Raw genomic sequence first — 14450 nt, 5'->3', positions numbered from 1 at the left:
AGTTCGTAATGACAAACACCCAGCACCATTTACTCTTAATGGCATTACTGCACTTACACTGTCGATGAATTGTAGAGGTAGAGGGCTCATGCACCTGTACCCTTACCACTGGTATAGTGCACCCAGCTAGAGGGGTGGCTGACCTATGCAAGGGCAGTGGGTTGTAGGCATGGCATACAGGGATGTGAAAGACAATAATAGTGTTTGGAAGCACACCTGCTTCTTCTGATAATCCATGTTTGTCCTAATTTCGTATTCTGTCACCGATGCGTGCTCATTGGCTGGGTGACATGCCCAGCTGTCACCTGAATAAACAACAATATAGGGTGGGGCACCTCTGTACCCCAAGCCAACCGCACTGCTAGGGCACCTCTGCCACTTTTTTGTTTGAGAAATATTCATCTGTTTTAACTCAGTTTGTTCCATGTACTCATTTATTTCTTTTTTTCTCTTCCATGTTGTCCAGAAACTTTTTTTTTTTTTGATAAATTTTTTATTGAGCAGTGTCAAATGGAAGAAAAAGACATGACTTCAAAGCATATAAGCAATCCATCAGAGACTATCAACAAAAAACATCCCAGACCTTTAAGAACTTCTTTGTTGCCCCCACCCGTTTAGCATAAGCTTCCTCGAAGCATTTTGTTCGATTTATTTTAAGCATCCATTTCTCAAATAGTGGTATCGTCCCGGATTTCCAATTTTGTAAAATCAATGAACGAGCGACTAACATCATAATTACAAGGAAATGAGCATGAGAATCTGAAAAAAACATATCCTTAGTACTTATGCCGAACATAACGATTTCTGGAGAAGGTTTACACAATTGTCCTGTCGCTTCACTAAAATAAGAAAATATTTGCTCCCAGAACACACATAACTTTGGACAAGAGGGGGAGGAGCCTAGCGCGCAACCAAGATGGCCGCATAGGCTTAAGGCTCTCGAGGGCCTCCGCAACCTCCCACGTCTATCCTGACTAAATCCTGCTAAATTTGACGGGCTTTTGCGGATGCATTCGCGCTGAGGTGCCACCCGTTTTCCGAATTCTAATCGGACGCCGGGAACCCGAATGGTTGCCCTCCGAAGTTTGCGGCCTGCTATTGCCTAGGTCCCGGTCTCGAGTTGGTGAGGTGCCCGGGTACGAAGTGAACAACAGCGGCATGCAGGGCTTGACCTGCCCCGTGCCCCGCACTTTCACTTTCGTTTTCAAGTCTGCTGTTTGAGATCGGCTGAGGGTCCCTGGTGTTTCAGAGGTGCGCGGACAGCGGAGTGTCTGGCCTGATCTTCTGTCTGCTTAAATTAGCCAACGGGTCCCTGTCCCTGGCGGGTGGCAACCTTGGTGGCCTCCGGACGATGGCGGCGAGACTCGAAGGGGACAAGTCGAAATCTAAGTCAACCCGCAGGGGATCCTATGCTCAGGCCAACAACATGGACCGCTACGCGCAGCTAAAGGGATCCCCCGCTGGCCTGCATAAATCGCCTGAGCGGTCTAAAGAGCTTGCGGGCCCAGCGTCGGAATTTACCCTGCAGGACGTTATGGGCGCCATTGAGGAGATGAAGGCTGCTGTGGGTCAGCGATTTGATACCCTGGCACATAAGTTGGACGCGGTACTGATCGATGTGAATTTGGTCAGGGCAGACCTGTCTAAAACCAACGAGCGGGTCGACTCCTTGTCACAAGCGGCGTCGAGCCTAACTGTGGACGTGGCCGCCCTGCAGACGGAGGTCCGTAGGTTGCGGCTTGCCAGTGACCAGACTGATCGTCGACTTGAGGATTCGGAAAGCAGGGCTAGACGGAACAATGTCCGTATCATCGGAGTGCTGGAAAGATCGGAGGAATCTGCTGCTGATCTTTTTGTGGAGGATCTGGTGATCAATCGTCTCGCGCCCAAGGGATTGAGAAAGTTCTTTGCGGTGGAGCGGGCCCACAGGATTCCGGGTGGTGCGCCCAAAGTGGGTGCTCCCCCGCGGCCTATAATCGCCCGACTTTTTAACTTTCGGGATAGAGATGCTATCCTTCAGGCGTCGCGGGTGGCTGGGCTGCTGAAGTTTGAGAACTCTAATGTTAGCTTTTATCCGGACTTCACGCAAGCGGTCCAGAAACAGCGGCTGGGATTTCTGGGTGTCAAGCGGCGCCTGAGGGACATGGAGCTGAAATACGCGATGTTATTCCCGGCGAGGTTGCGGGTTGAGTTCCAGGGTCGTTCCCACTTTTTTGACCGACCGGAGGCGGTTGGTGACTGGTTGGATGCCCTACCGCGGGGACAGGATCGAGACGATCGGGCGGAGGAGAGCGGACGGGATGTGGTGGAGCAGGACTAGAACTTGGTTCCTGGCGATGGACTAGATTGACTATTTTTTTGCACCTTGGCTCAATTGCACTCTAATCCGGCACATCATGCCCTTCAAATGTCTGGGGGTTGTGGGTAGCTTTTTGGGGTCCTTTCCTCCTTCTGGGATTCTTTTGTGGTGTATGTTAGGGCGACAGGCACACTGCAAGTTGGGGGGGCTGTTCGGGCTCAAGCAGGGGTGCAGGGAGGGGGGAGTTGTGGTTTTGGGTCTGTGGGGGAGGGGGGTTGTGGGGGAGGGGGGTTGTTGGGGATGGTTGTTGTTTTTTCATTTTGCAGGGCAATGTGAAGTTGTTTGCGGATTTCTCCGGGTTGTGCTCTCCGGGATGTGGGTATCATGTGCGGGAGTGGGATGGGGGATGGGGGATAGGGGATTGCGAATCCTTTCGTGGAACGTGAATGGTCTGGGGGACAGGATCAAGCGCAGGGTGGTGTTACAGTTCTTGAAGCGGCTCTCGCCCGACATCGTTTTCCTGCAGGAGACACATTTGGTTGGGAACTCCTTCCAGGCCCTAAATAGGAGGGGCTATCGCCTTGCCGCTCACTCTGGTTTCACTTCTGGCTCTAGGGGAGTGGGCATCTTGGTTAGGACCTCCCTCCCATTGGCAGTGGACGAGGTGCTTCACGATGATAGGGGGCGATATGTGGCGCTGGTGGGGAGATGGGAGGGCAGAACCATTTCACTGGTGGCTGTGTATGTGCCCCCGGGGTTGCAGACAACTACATTTGCTGACTTGGGGCGTTTGGTCCTGGGGCTCCCTGGAGGGGTTTTGGTGTTGGGTGGAGACTTTAATGCCGTGGTCTCTGGATTGGAGGACCGTCACCCCCCCAGGGATCTCCCTAGGGCTCAGGCCTGGTTGGGGAATTTTTTGGACACTTTGGGACTGGTAGATTGCTGGAGAATGATGCACCCGGGACAAGCGCGGTATACCTTTCACTCGGGGGCCCATGGGAGTCTCTCGAGACTCGACTATATGCTCATGCCGGCGACCCAAGCGGGGATGATTGGGGAGGTGCGTCATGTAGCCAGAGGTATTTCTGACCATTCCCCGATATGGTTGCAATTGAGGGTTGACCCTGGCACAGAGGGAAGAGTGGCACCTATTGGCCCCTGGTATCTTCGTAACCCTAAGATCCGCGCGGAGTTGGTCAAGTCCACTGATCACTACTTCACTGATAATGTGGGGTCGGTGTCGTCGGCCGTCTCCCTATGGGAGGCTTATAAAGTTGTGGTCAGGGGGCAGGCCTTGTCCCTTATCTCCCATACTAAGAGGTGCGAGAGAGCTGAGGTGGTTCGCCTGGAGGCTGAAATAGCTGAAATGGAGGAGGACTTGGAGCGTGGAGTTACTGATGAGAAATTGCATGTTCTCAGCCTCAAACAGTCAGATTATAGAGAGCTAGTCACGGAAGCTGCTAAAGGGATGTATAGAGAGCAGCAAGGGCGACTGTATGACGTGGGGGATAAGGCCGGAAAGTTGATTGCTTGGTTGGATAAGAAGGAGAGAGCGAGCAGGGTGGTGCCCGTTGTGGAGAGAATGGATGGAGTGCGTGTGACTGACCCTGTGGAGATTGTTGACTGCTTCGCGGATCACTTCCGCGGGGTGTACTCTCAGGTTTCCGTGCGTTCGGAGGAGGATTCTCATCTGTTGCTTAGAGACATCGCACTGCCAACCTTATCGGAGGCGGATGCAATATTGATGGAGGCGAAGTTGTCGTCAGATGAGATCGCTTTGGCCATTCGCTCGATCGCGTCTGGTAAGGCGGTGGGTCCTAATGGTCTTCCCATTGAACTGTATAAGTTGCGTCCCGATAAGATAGCGCCGTATCTTCTTGACATGTTTTCGGCGGCACGGGCGGCGGGCTTCCTTCCCCCTGACCAACGTCTCGCCACCATAGTGGTGATACACAAAGAGGGGAAGCCGCGAGACCGCTGTGCCTCCTATAGGCCCATTTCGCTGATGAACGCAGAACCCAAAATTCTGGCTAAGGTGTTGGCTAACCGACTGGTTCGGGTCGCGGGCGACTTGATTCATCAGGATCAGTCCGGTTTTATACCCCATCGGAATACCGCCCTAAATTTGAGGCGGTTGCACGGCGTGCTGGCTAGAGCCGAGTTTATACGGGAGCCGGCCATCTTGGCATCTTTAGATGCTACTATGGCGTTCGACACTTTGGAGTGGCCATATATTTGGGCCGTTTTGGCGAAATTTGGGTTCGGCCCGAGTTTATTGGTTGGGTAAAGTTGCTATACGCTGACCCATTGGCTCAGGTGGTGGTGAATGGTAGGGTGTCGGCTCCCTTCGCACTGGGGAGGGGTACGCGACAGGGATGTCCGCTATCACCCCTTCTCTTTGCGCTTTCTTTGGAGCCTCTCGCCGCCTGGTTGCGTTGGGAGCCGTCGTTGCGAGGCATTAGATGGACGCCGGAGTTCGAAGACCGTGTCTCCCTTTACGCGGACGACATCCTTCCATATCTCACTTCCCCCCGACAGTCACTAATGGTATTGGTGGACGTGTTGACTTCCTTTGGCCGCAACTCCGGCCTGGTCATCAACTGGGCCAAATCGTGCGTCTACGTCCTCTCCGGGGACGCCCCTCTCCTGCCGCAAGACTGCCCTGTTCAGGTTGCTACCCTGGGGTTCAAATATTTGGGAATCTTTATCTCACTGGATCCCGCGGTCCGCTATGAGCGAAACCTTCTCCCTCCCCTCCAGCGACTGAAGGCCGACGTCGCACGATGGCGACGACTTCCGCTTTCACCGCTTGGACGGGCGGCATTGTTTAAAATGATGTCGCTGCCTCGCTTTTTGTACGCTTTGCAAAATACTCTGGATGTCGTGCCGGCCCGCTATTTCCGGGAGGTTGAGGGTCTTCAGCGTCAACTGTTTTGGGACGGGCGGCCGCGGATTGCTCTCGCCAAGTTAACGCTCCCTTGGTACGATGGGGGGGTTGCACTCCCCGATATCAAACGATACTATTGGGCGTCTCAGTTGGCGGCTGTGAACCACAGGATATATGGTCCTGCCTTAAACCCGGCGTTCGAGATGGATAAATTCCTGCTCCCGGGTGGGGATTATAATAGGGCGCTGTACTCGGTGACCCCGGACGCGCGGCTGACGGGACCCACGCGGGTGGCGGTGCGTGTGTGGCACGCGGCGAATGCTGCGATGGAGTGGAGGGATCGCTTGACTCGGGCGACGCCGCTGTATGCCTCTGGGCGGTTGGGCTGTTTGTGGAGATCGAAAGGCTTTGAGAAATGGGACATGATTGGTATATGTAAGGTGGGTGATCTTTGGGTGAAGGGAGCTTTCAAAACGTTTGAAATGCTTAAAACAGAATATAAATTGAACGATAGAGAGTACTTCCGATATGCTCAAGTCCACCATGCGCTGTGTTCGGTTTTTCCGGACGCTGCTGCCATCCCCGAGTATTCCCCACTGGAGGATAGAGTGTTGGATGGCTATGTGCCCGACCGCACTATTTCTCTGATTTACAAGAAACTCATCAACGATCGCGCGGACTTGCTGCTCCGTCTGAGAGAGGCATGGACAGGCGATGGCTTAGAGCTGGATGATGAGGACTGGGTGTCGGCGGTGGCCTCCCCGAAGGAGGTGGCGATCCCGGCCCGCCTACGGTTTGTACAGCTGAAGATCCTCCATAGAGTATATGTCACAGGGCCCGGTTTGCTGCGTATGGGTTATTCGATGGATGGATTGTGTAAGCGTGGATGTGGCCTGCCGGGCACGTTCCTTCATATATTGTGGGAATGTCCGGAGATTGTGCGATTCTGGAACGGTATCCATACCGTAATGGAGGGGGTCACGCACGTGGCCCTGTTGCCAGAGGCTAGGAGGTGTTTGTTGAATGTCTGGGAACCGAATGATTGCAATGGGGCACAGACGCAGTGGGTGACCTTGGGGTATATGGTGGCTAAGCGTAACATTGCACAGCTATGGGGCTCCCCGAGGACGCCCGCGGTTGATGTATGGAAGGAGAATATGGACTGGTGTATGTTTAGGGAAAAGACGGTGTATGTGGCGAGAGGTAAGCCAGGGAAATGGAGTAGGGTATGGGGTCCGTGGAATTTATATCGAGGCCGTATCTGCGCCCCGCCTTTGCCATTAGAGGTCGATATTGCTTTGACCCCCTAGCCGCGCATTCTGCGGGAGTGTGTAATGTGTGTTCCATGCTTTGTTTTCCCATTGCCCCCCTTCACCGCTTCTGGATCAGAATCGCTTTGGATACTGTATGTTATTCCCCGTCCTGGGAAGAGCACGCTGCTATCTCGGACTCTCATTGCCTTGAGTGTGTTTTATGTTTAATAAAAAATGAAACCGTTGTCTTAAACTGCTCCTGGCCTATGGCCATGGCCTGTTACAGGTGCTTACGGACTGCCGGGTGCTTTGCCGCTGGTTCATTTGAATGTATGGCGTTACACTGCGGGCCCAAGGGCTCTATAGCGGCCGGCCCTGGTGGTTGAAGGCCCTTGTATGTCTTTTATTGTGTGCTAACGGTTTCTAATAAAATAAAAATTCAAAAAAAAAAAAACTTTGGACAAGAGTAAAACATATGTGCCACCTAGTGAGGAATCACAATGAAAACATTTATTTGATACCTCTGGATAGATTTTGTTTATAGCTTCAGGAGTGTAACAAAGCATCCAATTTGCCAAGAATACCATCCTTTTATAATTGGCAGCACGCAAAGCCTTATTACCAAAAATTGAAATTCTTTGCCAATGTTGGAAGGAAAAAGCACATTTTGTATTGATTTTAAGTTTTTCCACAATCTTAGATACCAAAGGGGATTCATCCTGATGATTCAATATACAATATCAATTACCTACGCCGGTTAGTCTTGCGACAAAGTGCTGAAGCAATATTACTGGGAGGAGTACCAAGGACTACATTATATTTTTTCGAAAAATTAATTATTTGAATATATTAAAAAAAAAAAGAAAGTCTATTCGAGCCAGAGGATCTCGCCTGGGCTTCCTCCCAAGTAATTGCCCTCCCTTGAATGCCTAATTTACTCAGAATCCCCAATCCTGATTCATTCCATTTTCTCATTTGTGACGAATGCATATATAATCCTAACTCGCGGCATTCAATCAATTTAAGTGAAAAATAACCAGAAAAACCTCTGTTTAAAAAACAAACAAAACGATTAGAAAAATCAATTAGAATGTTATAACGGGTTTTTTTGGGCAATTTTGAAGTTTTCAAAAAGGTCGGAAGTTGCATACCAGCTTCTTGAGTCATTAAACAAAAATAAAAGTTGGCGAGCGAATAGGGTTTGGATAGAATACATGTCATGTTGTCCAAAAACGTAACTCCACGCGCGTGTGTGCCATGTCGACTCTTCACTTTGTTCTGCAACAAAACACGCAGCCTGCAATGGCAGTGTGTGTAAAGATACAGGGCCACTAAGGGTGGCACAATAAGTGCTGCAGCCCTTGGTACCCATGGCAGCTTTTATAAGGGACTGACATGTGGCCAGAGAGGTGCCAATTAGTGATACAATGTACAGTTTTTGGGAAAGAACACAGGCCCAGGGAACCCGATTGGCAGGGACCTAGGGCACATCAAGTTAAAGTGCATCAGTAGTCTGGCAAAAAGTGTAGAGGGGGGGTTACTGCAACAGAAACCCAGCTTCCTACACTGCTTAACAAAAATGCTTTCCTATGGAACATGTGACCTAATGTAGCACTACACAAATATATATTATAAAGTGGCAGGTGCCACTGTGCAGTAACACATTAGGTCACAGTTTTGCATAAAAAGAGCCTTTTCAAGTTCATCTACCTCAATTCCTTCCATGAAAGTATCAATGTGATCTAATCGAACTAGGGGGATGGTGGTGAGGGGAGGGAGCGGTGCCCAAACATAATTTACCCCATGCAATTTCCATAGGAAAAACAGAGCTAAAGCCTAAACATCTCAACGGAACTACACCAAATTTGTCAGAAAAGGTAGACCTTTACCCATAAAGAGTGCTTTTTGTGATTTGGTTTAAATACTTTCAGTAGTTTTTGAGAAAGTAGATATATGTATATCTGGAGGGTCGGGTTCTTGGGATGCTTGGGGGGGGGGGGGGGGTTAGTCATGAGAGCACCTAACTTTAAATTGAGTAACCTGACTGGCTAAGAGGGCATCTTTTCCGGTCAGCCATCTCGCTCCTCTAAGTCCTGAAGCAGGTCGCGTTCTGATTGGATGGCTGCAATATAAAGAGCAAGTTTGCGGTCAACATTTCAGGACATGGGGGAATCAGGCCCCGTGAACTGAAATTAAAAAAGAAAAAAAATAAGGTACAAATGGACATGGTAGGGTTACCCTAACATTCTGGACTTTGTGGGGAAGGGAAAACCATAGAAAAAAGGGGCAGGCTCGGAGGACCATTGGTAGGTAGGCTGGCTGCAGCTAAGCCGAGCAGAGGCAAAGGCCTACTCACGAGGTGTTTAATTGGTTTCAGAGGTTTCCTCTACTGAATTGCGAAGAAGCACACAATGCATTGAGAATTATCAAACAGGATGTATAACTGCATGAGATGTGTAAAACTTTGAAATATGAATGTACTTTTAAGTGGGTAAGGCATAAATAAGTTAAGCAACATAACACATTCACTTTTCGGAGAGGACTTAGTGAACAGTACCCAATGAATTAAAATAATTGTAAAAGAATTGCAAGAAGGTTTATCAATAAATTGTGCCAGACCGTGAGTGCATGCAAATGGCAATCTGTGATTTGAGAAAACTGCAGAGCATGGAATGTTGATTATGAGTTACAGGTATCAGCATACTCAACAAGAAGAGATTGGGAATCAAACGTTTCTTTCCTGACAAATAGGATTAAAATTCATAGATCGCATAATGTTGTGAGGATTGATAATTTTGGGCCTGCATTTGAAACTCTTTCCACTAAATTGGAAAAAAGATACACAACTTTATCCACTGCACGCAGAAATGCTCTGAATAAAACAGTTGCATATTTGAACTGATGGACTTACTCAGATATGTGGGTATGGACGACAAAGTAGTATGTACACAAAAGTGTATTTTGACCAAAAAAAAAACACTGTAGGTTCTTAACAGACAATGTTTTCAACATGGGAAAGCATTTATAATCAGAAAATCCATTCACATTTTAATCTAGCTGGCCAATATGGACCGAATTCTAGGAAAATAAAATAACTAATGAAAATGGCAGAAAAACTTTCTAATGAATTAAGTATGCTTACCGTCCAAGAAAACACTGCCAAAGAGGTCTATTTTGTGAAGCCAAGTCTGAATCTTTAGAGCCAAACAGTTTGGCCAGAAGGCGCACAACTGCCAACCTTTCTTCTCCATCATTGCTCTGCAAAACAAATTAAGGTATGTATAAAAAATCCTCCAAACAAAAAACCTTCAATAAAACAATAAAAGAGGTTGAGCTGCATATGAAAACAGTCAAGTGTAAGAATAATTCTCTAGTACAGGTTACAGTCACAAACTTCTAGAACCAGGAACTGGGATGGTAGGAAAGTGGATTATGTGGTGTGACTGCGATGCCTCACAACGTAATAATGTCACAAACGTTATAAGGTCCAGTTAGGTTTCTTTAATAAAATCCTTAGTTCAGTCTCGAGTAGCTGTGGCACAGAGCAGTAAGATCAATGGAAAAAAGTGTAAAGCTTTTAGAAGTAACAAAACAAAATGTAAGTAAGAAACATGACAAAAATCCAACACCAATTTATAAAAATAAGAGTATATTTGTAGCTTTACATACACATCAAAACAACAATTCTATTGAGAGGAACGAGAGACCATGATTCTTCAAAGGTAAGTAAAATTACTTTAATTTAGTATTTGGATGCAATAAATTGCTGCAAGCTGTTTGCAGCCAACAGGCTAAAACACCAGTTAAAACTCATAATTTCCTGTGGCCAGCCTGGCATCCACAAGCATCAGTGGTTGCCCCTGGCCTCAGGTGTGTGAGTGTGTGAGCCTGCCCGCCTCTGCCTGCCTGCCCGCCTCTGCCTGCCTGCCCGCCTCTGCCTGCCTGCCCGCCTCTGCCTGCCTGCCCGCCTCTGCCTGCCTGCCCGCCTCTGCCTGCCTCGGCCCGCGCCTGCCTCGGCCCGCGTCCGCCTCGGCCCGCGTCCGCCTCGGCCCGCGTCCGCCTCGGCCCGCGTCCGGCCCGCGCCCGCCTCGGCCCGCGCCCGTCTCGGCCCGCGTCCGTCTCGGCCCGTGTCCGTCTCGGCCCGTGTCCGTCTCGGCCCCTGTCCGTCTCTGCCTGTCGGCCTGTCTGTCTCTGCCTGTCGGCCTGTCTGTCTCTGCCTGTCGGCCTGTCTGTCTCTGCCTGTCGGCCTGTCTGTCTCTGCCTGTCGGCCTGTCTGTCTCTGCCTGTCGGCCTGTCTGTCTCTGCCTGTCGGCCTGTCTGTCTCTGTGTGTGTGTGTGTGTGTGTGTGTGTCTGTGCGAGTAAGTGTGTCTGTGCGTGTGTGTGTCTGTGCGAGTGTGTGTGTCTGTGCGAGTGTGTGTGTGTCTGTGCGCGAGTGTGTGTGTGTCTGTGCGCGAGTGAGTGTGTGTGTGTGCGCGAGTGTGTGTGTGTGTGTGTGTGTGTGTGTGTGTGTGTGTGTGTGTGTGTGTGTGTGTGTGTGTGTGTGTGTGTGTGTGTGTGTGTGTGTGAGAGAGAGAGAGAGAGAGAGAGTGGGAGTGTGTGTGTCTGCCTGTATGTGCCTGCCTGTGCCTGCCTGTGCCTGCCTGTGCCTGTGCCTGCCTGTGCCTGTGCCTGCCTGTGCCTGTGCCTGCCTGTGCCTGTGCCTGCCTGTGCCTGTGCCTGCCTGTGTCCGTGCCTGCCTGCCTGCGTGTGTCTGTGTGTCCGTGCCTGCCTGCGTCTGTGCCTGCCTGCGTCTGTGCCTGCCTGCCTGGGTCTGTCTGTCTGCCTGCCTGCCTGCGTGTGTGTGTGTGTGCGTCTGTGTGCCTGCCTGCGCCTGCCTGCGCCTGCCTGCGTGTGTGTGCGTCTGTGCGCCTGCCTGCGTGTGTGTGCGTCTGTGTGCCTGCCTGCGTGTGTGTGTCTGCGTGCCTTCCTGCGCCTGACTGCGTGTGTGCGCGTCTGTGTGCCTGCCTGCGCCTGCCTGCGTCTGCGCGTGGGTCTGCGTGGGTGTGCGTGGGTGTGCATCTGTGTGTGTGCGCGCGTGTGCGTCTGCGGGTGTGCGCGCGCGTGTGTGCGCATCTGCGTGTCTGCCGCGCGCCTGTCTGCATGCTTGTCTGGCCATATTTAACTTCCCCTCTAAGTTCCTAGTATATGGTACAAAATGTGTGCAGGACCTGGAAGTTAAATGCCTCTAGTCAACTGCATTCTAATTGTGCTATCCACTGTAGTGGCATTGCAAACATAACGTCAGACCTATCACTGTAGCCTGACTGTAACCCTGCAAAATATACACTACCACCTGTCAAAGTAAACCCTTTTGACAAGTAAAAGTATACCTTCTGAATATTAAAACGTTATCCCCTATGTAGGTCTTGTATCCCACAAGGTACAGTGCATGGTATTTAAAAATAGTACATGTGTACATTTTAAGTTAACATGTCCTTATAGCAACTAGCAACCAAAAGTAATATTCTCTGTAGGAAAGTGGGATGGTGCATGACACCATGGAAAGCAATATTAAATACTAATGAACAAGTTACTTACCTTCGTTAACGATCTATCTGTAATAGACATATATTAGTTACAGATTCCTTACCTTAGAATTACCCCCAGGCGTCAGACAGGATCCGCAGAATTTTTTCCTCAGCAGTACCCCTGTTCGTCTGTAGGTGGCATTGGTCGACTCCACGTCTGTCATCCTGATCGCTGGGATGACGTCACAGTATCTACTTAGATGCCGCCCCTAGGCACTGACATGCGCTCTTTTACACAACGTTCCACGCCAGAAGAGCAGAGCCATGCAAGACACTGGCCACTGGTGCACAAAATTGGGGCCCTGAAAGGGTGTCCCCTTGCTCTAGAAGCCAGTTCACAGAAAAGGAAGGATGGGTGGGGCGGAAAAGAATCTATAATTAATATGTCTTTTACAGATACATCGTTATCGAAGGTAAGTAACTAGTTCACCTGAAAGAGACAATTAATTAGTTATAGATTTCTTACCTTCGAATAGATACCCCAGCAATACCAACCCCGGAGGTGGGTCTGCGAACTAACTTCACACCAGAATGTCCTGGAGAACTGAATGGCCAAAGAATCTATCTCTCCGGGCTTGACTATCCAGGCAGTAATGTTTAGTGAACGTGTGCAGAGATGCCCACGTAGCTGCCTGGCAGATGTCACTGAGGGGAACTCCACGTCCCAAAGCATTAGTGGCTACCGTCGCCCTGGTGGAATGCACGTGCAGTCCAAATGGAGACTCCTTTGCCAAATAACAACTAATCCCTAATGCAAAGGACAACCCATTGAGAGATGGTCTGTTTTTGCATGCCCCGAACTTTCTTGGCGCCCACATAGCCAACAAAGAGTTGATAGTCTACCCGGAATTGTTTTGTGCGATCCAGATAAAATGATAACGCACGTTTTGGATCAAGACGGTGGAGTATTTACTCCTCCTTGGAAGGATGTGGGGCTGGGAAGAAGGTGGGCAAAGTGATGGTCTGTCCTATGTGGAAAGAGGTAACCACTTTGGGTAGAAAAGAAGGCTTAGTTCGAAAGACAACCTTGTCCGGATGGACAGCAAGGAAAGGAGGTTTTGAAGATCAAGCCTGAAGCTCACTCACCCTGCGAGCAGAGGTGATGGGAACCAGAAAAGCAGTTTTGAAAATCAAGTCTTAGATGCCAATTATGTAGTGGCTCGAAAGAAGCGCGCATAAGATAAGTTAAGACCAGATTCAAGTCCCACTGGGTCATGACGAAAGAAATACGAGGAAAAAGCTGAGTAATGCCCTTAAGAAACAGATTTACAATAGGGGACTTGAAAACAGAAGGCTGACCAGGAAGGCGAAGAAAGGACAAAATGGCTGAAATATAGCCTTTAAAAGGTGCCCAGAGCAGAGCCCTGCTGGGTCAAAGAAAGTATGAAGAGGAGAACCTCAGAAAGAGAGGCAGAAAGGGGATCCACAGCCTTTGCAGCCCAACATGCCACAAATTTGTTCCATCTACAGGCGTATACTGTTTTAGTAGAGGGACGCCTGGCTGCCAAGACGACATTACAGACTTCTGGAGGGAAGTCGAAAGATGTCAACTGTCGCAGCTAAATCTCCATGCAAGGAGGTGGAAGCTGGACAGATTCGGGTGGAGGACTGTCCCCTGCTGCTGCGACAGAATATCCTCCCGAAAAGGCAGTCTGATCGGAGAAGCGATGTGTTCAAGAGCTCGGGATACCAGACTCTTCGTGCCCAGTCCGGAGCCACAAGAATGACTTGGGCCCGGTCACGCTTGATTTCTTCAGCACTCTGGGCTGTAGTGGTATGGGCGGAGAGGCGTATAGAAGACCGCAATTCCACTCGCGATTAAAAGAGTCGCTGAGCGAGTGCTGCCTTGGAAATTCCAATGTGCAGAACTGACATTGTGCATTCTCTCTTGTGGCGAACAGCTCTAACCAAGGCTCTCACCACTGCTGTAAGAGACCTTGCACCACCTTCGAGTGAAGACGCCATTCGTGATCCATCATGCACCGGCGACTGATCTCGTCCGTACTTGGCGTTCAGGGAACCGGCAAGGTTTTGAACCACCAGGGAAATGTCCTGATGTTCTAGCCACTGCCAAAGGCGAAGAGCCTCTTGAACTAGGGTCCACGACCCCACCCACCCTGTTTGTTGCAGTAACACATGGCGGTGGTGTTGTCTGTGAACACCTGCACTTCCCTTTCTCTGACAGAAGGAAGGAATGCCTTCAGTGCAAGACGAATCACTCGAGGCTCTAGAAGGTTGATGTGGAGCCCAGACTCTGCCATGTCACCACTGTAAACCTTGGTTGGGGAAGGGAGAGGGATCTGCCGCTGACCCAATCCCTGTCCTTTAGCCACCACTGCAATTGGTGTGCAGTCCCCTCTGAGATCTGGATGCAATCGGAAAGATTCCCCTGATGCTGCACCCACTGGAACTTCAGGTCCCACTGCAGAGCCTGCATATGCCA

The 14450-nt window shown here is 50.0% G+C and overlaps 1 protein-coding gene across 1 annotated transcript in view; it reads right to left on the bottom strand.

Annotated features, from left to right (window-relative positions):
- The window catches only part of PDS5A (PDS5 cohesin associated factor A), a 1513477-nt gene that overhangs the window by 1323879 nt on the left and 175148 nt on the right, over positions 1–14450 (bottom strand). Inside the window, exon 9 of the mRNA XM_085642237.1 lies at positions 9582–9697. Within this exon, the coding sequence (XP_085498363.1) occupies positions 9582–9697 (116 nt within the window). The remainder of the gene's footprint in view (positions 1–9581; positions 9698–14450) is intronic.

This window comes from Triturus cristatus, chromosome 2_2 (assembly GCF_964204655.1).
Source record: "Triturus cristatus chromosome 2_2, aTriCri1.1, whole genome shotgun sequence".
NCBI classification, from domain to species: domain Eukaryota; kingdom Metazoa; phylum Chordata; class Amphibia; order Caudata; family Salamandridae; genus Triturus; species Triturus cristatus.
The sequence above is the reverse complement of the archived record's forward strand: the minus strand, read 5'-3'. Positions and strand labels throughout refer to the sequence as shown.